Source organism: Pygoscelis adeliae, unplaced genomic scaffold (genome assembly GCF_000699105.1).
Source record: "Pygoscelis adeliae isolate BGI_AS28 unplaced genomic scaffold, ASM69910v1 Scaffold4, whole genome shotgun sequence".
NCBI classification, from domain to species: domain Eukaryota; kingdom Metazoa; phylum Chordata; class Aves; order Sphenisciformes; family Spheniscidae; genus Pygoscelis; species Pygoscelis adeliae.
In genome coordinates this window covers 11,290,323-11,300,513 of record NW_008824986.1, presented here as the reverse complement: position 1 = coordinate 11,300,513, position 10,191 = coordinate 11,290,323, and the positions used below count along the sequence as shown (strand labels likewise).

The 10,191-nt window shown below is 39.4% G+C and overlaps 1 protein-coding gene across 1 annotated transcript in view; it reads left to right on the top strand.

Annotated features, from left to right (window-relative positions):
- The window catches only part of HTRA1 (HtrA serine peptidase 1), a 36,076-nt gene extending 26,252 nt beyond the window's left edge, over positions 1-9,824 (top strand). Inside the window, exons 5-10 of the mRNA XM_009326028.1 lie at positions 3,009-3,203; positions 3,901-3,933; positions 5,232-5,346; positions 5,471-5,528; positions 6,437-6,532; positions 9,102-9,824. Coding sequence (XP_009324303.1) covers positions 3,009-3,203; positions 3,901-3,933; positions 5,232-5,346; positions 5,471-5,528; positions 6,437-6,532; positions 9,102-9,270 — 666 coding nt within the window. The 3' untranslated portion in view covers positions 9,271-9,824. The remainder of the gene's footprint in view (positions 1-3,008; positions 3,204-3,900; positions 3,934-5,231; positions 5,347-5,470; positions 5,529-6,436; positions 6,533-9,101) is intronic.
- The last annotated feature ends 367 nt before the right edge of the window (positions 9,825-10,191 follow it).

The following is a 10,191-nucleotide window of genomic DNA, read 5'->3' as shown; positions in this document are numbered from 1 at the left end:
GGAAAAGTGAAAAAACTCATGGGTTGAGATAAGAACAGTTTAATAATTGAAATAAAATAAAGTAAAATAGTAATGATAATAATAATAATAATGATAAAAGAATATACAAAATAAGTGATGCTCAATGCAATTGCTCACCACCCACTGACCAATGCCCAGCAAGTTCCCGAGCAGTGGTCACCCCCTCTCCAGCTAATTCCCCTCAGTTTATATACTGAGCATGATGTCCCATGGTATGGAATATCCCTTTGGTCAGTTGGGGTCAGCTGTCCTGGCTGTGCCCCCTCCCAGCTTCTTGTGCACCTCCAGCCTTCTCAGTCGGTAGAGCATGGGAAGCTGAGAAGTCCTTGACTAGTGTAAGCACTACCTAGCAACAACTAAAACATCGGTGCCTTATCAACTTTGTTCTCATCCTAAATCCGAAACACAGCACTGTACCAGCTACTAGGAAGGAAATTAACTCTATCCCAGCCGAAACCAGGACAATCCTTCTCAGAATTAAACCACAGCCTTGGTTGGGTTTATCTATGGCTGTGGCACTTGATAGGGACCATGGATAATTATTATTTAATAGTAGGGAACTGCTGGTTGTGAAAACTTTCCTCTGAAAGATAATTAGAAAGGGAAATGTTTTTCTCCTTACTGTGTTGCCTATTCTGTTGCTCTTCCAACTGATTCTGTTTAGCAAGCAGTTGGTTAATTATTTTCTTGCTATCTGGAGACTGAAAGCTAAGTTTCCATCAAGCATCTTATCCTGTCTGGAATTTGGCAATGAGTTTTACTGAAACAGTCTGTTCATCTGAGTAAAATTTTGCTGGTGGAATTGTAACAAAGTTGGATAAAGGATACACAGGACCAGGCTTGTTAAATATAATAAAACCATAACTTCTGTATTTGCAGTGGCATATAGTGATGACTGATGCCTTTATTTTTTACTTTCTACTTTACACACATTGCATATCTTCTAAGACATTTGAAATAAAACTGTAGGTGAAAAATACAAAGTGATGGTCATTTGGGTGAGTTTATATCAGTGGATTTTTGTCCCTAAGGGTGACTTATCAATACAGGCTTTCAAACTGCTGCTGACAAAAGACTCCTAAAGAGCTAGCTCTTGATTTCCAATTTAAACACATAATATTTTCCCTTTTTGCCAAAATTTAGTAATGATTCAGCTTCTATTAACTTCTGAAACAAAATTATCACTAACTTGGGAATCTGTACAAATAATCAGGGCATACTAAATATTACCTTGTTTCTTTGCTACGTGAGCACAACAGTATATACCTTTTACATCCCATCAAGTATAGGTGCACAAATTTGTGTGCTTTGGAACAGGTATGGGATGAAAAAGGCACCTTCCGGAAGTTTTCCAGAAGGAGTGAATTACAAGAAGGGGTATTAAGCCAATATGTACCTCCATTTTAGGTACACAGCTCAAGAATACCTTGAAGGTACCCTGTTTTTTAATAAAGTGACTATGTTACCCACTCCTTGGAAATTGGCTTAAGTTAATCTCTAGGTGGGGCTTCCACTGCATCTAGAATCGCTGGCCTGCTTTGAAAGTTTATACTAATGCCTTTTTCCTTTTGGGGACGGGTTTGTTGGGCAAAGGAAAGAATTTTGAAGCGGGGCGAGCTTGGAGGAAAGCTATGTTAAAGTTAGGTTTGCCAAGCAAAGATACATCCCTTCAGACTTCTTCTGGTTTGATTTTGGGTTCAGTAACCTCCTAATCCTCCAAGTCCTTAAGTGGAAACCTGAATTTATACATGTCCAGGTCCATTGATGCTAATAGAAGTAGTCTAGTGACATGATTAAATATGTAGTTAAATACCTGGGGAGGGTCAGGATCATTTGGACAAACATAAAAGGAGTGAAAAACGTGTAACATCACTGAAAGGGTAAAGACTGATTTTTAAAAATGCAAAGCAAAGGAGAAGTGGAGCTCAATGTGTATTTTACAGGCAGGTGATAAATAAAGGGAAAGTATTTATTTGAAATATGATCTGTTTCAGAACACCCTTAATAATTATTTGGTGAGTAGGAGGCCTTAAGAACTTCCAAGCTGTTTTCTGATTGCTGTGGGGGGTTTATTGGTCCAGTTTGAATCATCTGTTATCCAGCCAGTTCAGTTCCTGTGCGGATACAACATGTCTTGGAGAAACCATACTCGGTTCCCTTGATCCAGTGTGTTGGCAAGGGTGTGTGGATCCAACCTTCTCTCCTCTTTTTTTTTAATTGCTGTAAATTGCAGTGATCTCTATTGATGCTGGATTTTAATAATGTTTTGTGTCTTAGTGGGAATGTCTTCAATAACATGATAGTTAATATGTTTAGAGATGAGATCTTGAAAGCAAAATATAATGGTATCCCCTACTGTCATAACAGAAAAATCCCATAAAATCTTTAAATCCTAACATCTTCAGAAGAACACATCAGTGTATGTAGGAGGCAGTATAATTATTTAGAAGAGATACTCCATTGAAAAAAAACATAAGATGAAACATCAGGTGGTGTCTTATGAGAATATAAAATGCTTTTAACTATACATATGCATGTTTGATACACTTTGCTTCCATGACTCTTTAGTGTTCACTCTTAATATATTATTTTTACTTTAGCAGCTGTTGGCTAATTATTTCAAAAAGCTGTTGGAAACAACTCATTCCTAGTATCATCAGATGTTTGCTTTGTACAGCAGAGCATTAATATTTCTTTGGTCTTTTAATTGTTTTTGGTTTAATGAGTACCCGTTGTGGAAAAAGTACTCCTACAGTCTAAAGAGCCCACCCTTTAGAGCAGAAGTTCATTGAGATGTTTCTGTACAGAGCCACATGAAATATTCAAAGAAAACAGAGCGAGCAAAATCCCCAAGGAATAAAAGCCTTTCTTTTTTCCTCTGCTCTATTAATGTAGTCACGTTTCTGTAGAATTTGTTCTACTGGTGTAGTAGTGTCTTAACAACATTTGAATTTTGTTTTTTAATTTTTTTTCATTTTGATTTGTAGGGTAAATTGCCAGTTCTTCTGCTTGGTCAGTCTGCAGACTTGAGACCAGGAGAATTCGTGGTCGCGATTGGAAGTCCATTTTCTCTTCAAAACACAGTGACTACGGGGATTGTTAGTACCACTCAGCGTGGAGGGAAGGAGCTGGGGCTCCGCAACTCCGATATGGACTATATTCAGACCGATGCCATCATCAATGTACGTCCTGCTCTGAGCCTCGTCCCCTTCAGCTCTTAAATTTCTTGAATAGTTGCTTTGAAAATTTCACCAGTGATACAGTTCTTAAGAACAGTTGAGCATAGTTGGCTTTTCTTTCATCCATGTAAATACGGACATCTGTGCTGCAGCAGCACTCGATTGTTATTTAAAACCACAGCAAGTACAATATCTGCCTTCACTTCAAAATTCTTATAAATTACAAGGGGGAGGCGATATTCTCTGGCAAATAAGCCTCTTTTTGAAATCCATCATGTTTTCTAAAAAAAAAAAAAAGCCAAGCTTAGTTTAAGGATTCAAGTTTGTTTCTGCATTAAGGCAAAACAATATTTTTTGTACTTCTACTGTTGGCCTTGTAAGAAATCTTCAGTAACAGCTCCCAGAGCTGTCCTAAAATCTTGTAAGTTGCTAGTGTGGTACTATTAAAACAAAAGAAAAACCTTGGCTTTCTTAACTTAACTCTGGGAAGAGAAGGACTAAGCATTTGCAAAGCTCAGCTAAAAGGGATGATGTTAAGTGTAGTTAATGGGTTTGGATGTTAAGACTGTTCTGTTGCACGTATTTAATAGACAATGAAAAAATTACTGCAGAAATATTTCAAAAATTTCTTTTATGTTTTGCTTGCCATGAATTAAGAGGTAGATATTAAAACATGTTCTTGCCATATGTTTATTTTCAGTATGGAAACTCCGGAGGACCCCTAGTAAATCTGGTAAGAGTTTCTTTTTGTTTGTTTGCTTAGTGTTAAGCTTTTTAATTTTTACTTTCTAGTTTAAAAACAAAACCAAACTCCACCCAAACAAATACACAAACAAAACCCCACACCAGAAATGTGATTCAGAGTATTCGGTATCTGTCTGACTACACAAAATTTGCATGGTTCTTACGAATCACTTGTCTGTGTTTATGTTGGCAAATCACAAGATATGCTTGCATTTCAGTATTTAAGGTGCTTATGGTTTGCATAGTTTTGAGCAAGTGTAATGCCTAATTTTTTTTGCCCATGCCTTGTAAAAAGTAAAAAGCGCATTTTAAAGTTGAGGTGTTTGCCCTCACCGTATACCATGCAGGCAGCAATATTTTTTTTTTCCATACTGAAACTCAGCTTAATGGTTCAAAAACATATCTACCCCTTTATTTTGAATCACACTGAGGGGGTTGAAAAACCCGCGTATTTATCGGGGTTTATTTGCTCATACTGTAGAACGTAGTCAGTGCTGACCTTGCAGCAGCTGTGGATAAGCCCAAGAGAGAGCAACTGAAGCAGGTTGCAAAACCCAACTGCTGTGTGAGAGCTCTCAGATGGGGGCACGCAGGGTTGAACAGAGGAGAGGCAGTGGTCCTCAGTGAGGGACGGCACAAATTGGAAGAAAGAACTAGTCAGAGTTTCTGCCTTGGAGATTTGGCAATTTTTTTTGACCCGACTTGCAGAACAATTTCAGCACCAGTAACCTCCATTTAAAAAATTGTAGCTGGGTAGTTTTTATCTGGGATAGATCAGGGAAGGAAGCTGCTGAGATTTTGGAAGTGTTCGAATCATCAGGTGTCAGCACTGGTGTTTAATCTGAAATTCTGTCTTGGAGTCACATTACCAGGAAAAGCTTTTGATTGTTGCTGAAGTGTCATTTTTCTTTATATTATTATGCGATATTTGCTCAGCACCTCGCCGGCCGATCGGTGCCATGCTTCACGAGGTGCCTGCTGAAATAAACAGACCAAAATTGGCTGTAGAATATGCTGCTCATCTGCTGCAAGCTGGAGAGCTGCCCAATTCTGATCTTTCTTCTGCTAGTGGGAAGATGAATATTGACATCGGTTTTCCAAAACTGTAGAATAGTTTTTTATCAATAGATAATTCAGAGAAATTGGACTTAAAGAAACCATTTAGAAAATTGAAAACCAGTTACAGAATATGTTGTATGAATTTGTCTTTGTGATTGCTTGGAAGAAATCATCCCTTTCTCTTCAAGACGTTTCACATTCGCTAATAACAATTTCTTATTTCTCCAGGATGGTGAAGTCATAGGAATTAACACATTAAAAGTTACAGCAGGGATCTCATTTGCTATCCCATCGGATAAAATCAAAAAGTTCCTAACTGAATCCCATGACAGACAAGCTAAAGGTACTGTACTTCACTGCTTTGAAAGAGAAAAACATGAAAATAGTAATAAAACAGAAAGTCAACAGCCGTTGAGGCACTCTTTATGGTAAGAGCAGTTGATCAAGACCTGTTTTCCTTTTTGTAGGAAAAGCTATAACCAAAAAGAAATACATTGGCATTCGAATGATGTCTCTAACTCCTAGGTAAGTAAAAGTGGTGGTTCCTCACCTTTCTGAAGTGTGGTCACTGCATGCATTTGGATCAAGCTCATGATCTGCAGAAACAACCAGGAGGCTCGAACCAGCAGCGTGTGCCTCTTCAGGTGCTGGTGACAGCTCACAGCCAATTTTTGCTACCTTTTTCTCTGCATCTGCTACATGGTTGAACTCTCCTCTAGACTCTATGAGCTAGTTTTTAAACAACTCCCTGGCTTTTTCTTTTCCTTAATGCTTCAGAAGAGAATAGTTAGCAATCGTTAATTTGTCCCGGGGCTCTATCATAGTTGTTACCATCTGTCCTGTGCTGTCATGAGGGTCAAGGAGAAAACAAGACAGTATGTTTTCAAGAATTACAGCAGCTACGTGCATATTTCTGTTTATATAAAATTATTTTCATTAAACAATTCACTTCATGTAAAATGAAGCTTTTGTGTGGACTTGTTTATTCATACTCAAACCAGAAAAGGCTCATGAGCAGGTGATACTACGTCCTGTAGAAATACCTAGAAGTTTTTACATGTGCAGGTGCAGGATCAGAGGTATAACAAAGCATTGAAAACTGAAGGGTTTTTTTTAGGTGTTTTTAGGTGTTCAGGATCTTCTAGTTCTAAAATAACGACCAAGTTTTGAAATGTTTTAACTCAGATCCTCTGTATTTATTGAAATGATGGTCTTTACCAGAAATAGGCATTAAAAAGCTGTATGCATGCAAAAAGTGTAATAATTCTTGAAATACTTCTAAGGGTTAAAATGAATTGTGAAGTGTCACATCAACATGTGTAAAATACCTCAGCTAGTGAATGTTAAGTGAGTTAACTAAGTAAAAATGCGTGATTATTTTTTTCCCCCCCATCTTGTCAAAATATTTTTGTTGCTGTTTCTTCATTTTCCAGCAAAGCTAGAGAGCTGAAGGATCGCCATAAAGACTTTCCTGATGTTGTCTCTGGGGCCTATGTTATTGAAGTAATTCCAGAAACACCAGCTGAAGCGTAAGTTGAACTACTTTTTTCTCAAAACCACTGCCACTGACTTAAGGGGGTAATGATGGAGAATGTTCTCTGCTTAACTGGCTATCTTGATTATGCTAAATTAACAAAATTACAACCATCTGATAGCTATTAGGTTGTCTGCTGGAAATCGGTTTGTGGTTTCAGTCCAGTCCCCAGTGGGCAATACTGCGAACGTATCAGGGTATTGCAGCGAAGCCCTGTCAGCGTTCCTGGCTGAAAGTGCAAGGATTCAGTGGGCGTGAAAACTCAATTTTCATTTTTCTCAGAGATTACTTCCAAGACATCTGTTGTACCAATGCCAGCGCTGAATAAAGACATTTGCTTGTGCATGCTCCCCATGGCCCTGCTGGTCACTCCTGTAGAAGAGTGAGGGAGAAGCTTTGCTTCCACCTTGTGAAGATGTGTCCATCTCAGTCCAAGCACCTCAGTGTTGGGCAAACCCACCAGCTCTCCTGTCATGCCTCTATCGGGGGTGAAATCCTCTCTTGGCACGATATACTCTTCCATGTGAGAGCTTTGTCAGGAGTCACGTTACTAGGAAGAGCTTTTGGGTTTGGCCAACTGGTCTTTTTCTTTGTATTATTCAGTATTTGTTCAGAACCTCACCTGCTGGTTGGTACCATGCCTCACGAGATGCCTGGCTGAAGTACAGCATCTGGTCTGTGGTCACCTGCACTGGTCTGGCTGGCTCTTGCTGGAGACACTTTCCCTTCAGAGTTTGGTTAATACAAAACCACTTAGTAATCCAGGGTAGGAAATAGGAAACTTTATTCATTTTCTGAAACTAGAGATCATTTAAGAGAAGAGTAAATCTTTGTGGCAAGAAAGAGGCATATGTAGCACCAAAGGCATGTAGGCAGAAAGCTGCTTGGAGCAGGCATATGTTATCTCGTAGAGAGGCTGCAAGGATGGTTGGATGATGTCTTTTTGTTACAGTTTGGATGCCACTGTAAGACATACGGTGTTAGCTGTCAGGCTTGCTTTCTAAATTATTGCTGCTTTGTGTAGATTATTCTTGTTGGCAGTGCTGTTCATGCAGAATTACTGGTCTGTAATGTGAAATTAAACTGCAGTTAGTGTAGGAATAATGTGGCTGCTCCATTGTGGCACTGAACTTACTGCCTTGACATGCAGGTCCCATATGAAGGTGCAGAAAAATCATTATAAGAATATGGATAATAGTTAGCAGAGAGTGGGAGAAGGACATTAGAGAGGTAGAAGAAACGTGAAGCGATGTAGCCCCGTAACTTGAAGGCAAACTCAAATCAGGATGCTTCAATCCAAAGGCTGGCCTGGCAATTAAAATGCAGCCCGTTAGCTCTGTCTCCCCCACTCGTAGTCCCCTTGCCTATGGATTTTCCCATTCTGCTGATTTCCTCTCCAATACGCATTGTGTAGACCTGCTGGGTAGGGGATCAGGGCAGTTCTGCAGCGACCTGTCCTAGGTATGAGTCGAGAGGAGACACTGCATGAGAGACCAGGATAATCCAGAATGGTTTGTCCATGAAAATGTTTTAAGCCATGCCTTCAGCAGGCAACCAGATTTGTTGCAAAAGTTGGCCAAGGCATCCTGCTTGCAGGAGACACTCATGTAAGGCGTTTTCTGCGGGCGGAAGAGGCCGATGACTGCTCTGTGGTTTTGTGAAGAAGGATTATGCTGAAGGGCTGAATCATGTCTGATCTGGTTACTTGGTTAATATTTCCATAACTTGGAGCCAGATCGTTGTGCAAGACCGGGCAAGACATTGTGGTCGATGGTATCCCTCACCACCCCGTTTCTCGGTTCCAGCAGCAGTCTCAGCCAGCTCAGAGAGAGACCCATGGCCCCGGGCAGGGGAGCCTTGTGGTGCCGGCTCCGGTTCTGCGCTGTCTTGCTTTGAGTCGGGAGCTTTTTGTTTTCAGTTTGCATGTGGTGCTGAGGTCAGGAGAAGGGATTCTGAGGACTACGGGCAGGCGGGCAAGGGGAAGAACACTCATGCATTTTTGATGACTGGGCTAGATCGCTGCGTGTGTTATTCTGCTTAAGTTTAAAACACACGGGTAAGGTGAAGTGGCTGCCAATAAGCTATGCATGGAGAGCAGCGTGGATCCGGGACTGAAATTCCTCATGTGTTAACATACAGTGCCACTCAGATTGCTTTGCTATGTATACACGAATAAAAGCTTGGAAAATTTCCCCTCTAAAACGAGTGCCTTGTTGCAGTTATTTTAAAAGAAAAATATGCCTCTGTCTCTTCTACTGAATCAGCATCTAGGATCCTTATTGCGGAATTACTGCACTATTTGCAATAGCGAATTCCTTTGAAGACAGTGAAATACGGGATTCATCAAACTTGTACCTCCATCCGATTTCTGAGGTTTCTGCATTGTTTTGTAATCTTTACCATTTCATAAATTCTGATTGCTTTTTGCATGCCCACTGTGTCTCTCTCCAACTGCTGTTGAGTGGGAAATAGCAAAAAATCCAGCAATCTTTTTTTTTTTAAACAATATTGTAAAGACAAGAAAATGGCAATTATAATAATACATTGCTGCTTTGTATTTTCAGTGGTGGCCTGAAGGACAACGATGTGATTATAAGCATCAATGGACAGTCGATAAGTTCAGCCAGTGATGTCAGTGACATTATTAAAAAGGACAGTACGTTGAACATGGTTGTACGCAGGGGCAACGAAGATGTTATGTTAACAGTAGTTCCTGAAGAAATCGATCCCTAACCACAAACATGAGCTGGATTTCATGTTTTCTTTTAACAGCATTGGACTGCTTATATTCTCTCTGTGCTGGTACAGGAAACGTTAGACTTCTGACCAACATTCTGCTTGTTCAGTGGATTAGTATTGGCCAACAGAGTAACTTCTAATAGGTTTAAGGTGCAAAATCAGTGTAATTTCACATACTCCAGATGATAATTTTTTTCCTTCTGTATTATGTATGCAATGTATTCTTTACTGGCTGTTACATTCCCCGCTTAACAAATCAACGTTTGCTTCCCTCTGTTGAATAGATTTACCATTATTTTCGCTAAGATTTAAACAAAACCCACACACACAATGTGTGTTGTGGTATTCAGGTATTTATAGGTTAGCTGTGTTTTAACTGGAAATACCATTGTAAAGGAGTAGTTCGTTTAAAAGAAAACACAATTGGGAAAAAAAGTTTGGTTTATAAACACAAAGAAATCCCAACCAAAATAACCTTTTGAGGATCCCATGCAGGATTTTAATACTATGATATTTTCCTAGTGTTATTAAAAGAATTCAACATTACTACTTCTTGTGAGTGATTCATTTTACTTCCCCTTGTGGAGTGTTTTTCTTTGAACAGCAAATTTACCTGAAAGGATGTCCTGATGGTCTCCTTTTTATCATCGTAAACGGAAATACTTATTTTTCAGTATGTGCTTGTATTTGTGCTCTTGCGCATCTGCTTTTCTTAGCATGGCTGGCTCAAATTTGTCATATTGGCTATCACAGATTGCCTGTCTTCCAGATATTAATACATTTTCGTTATTGTTTTAATTACAACTTCACCAACGCCTGAAATCTGTTTGCGCACTATAGAAATTGTCGTATTGTGGATGACAGATCCTATACCATTCTAGTTCAGATATTAGGATGTTTGTAATCATTGTAGAT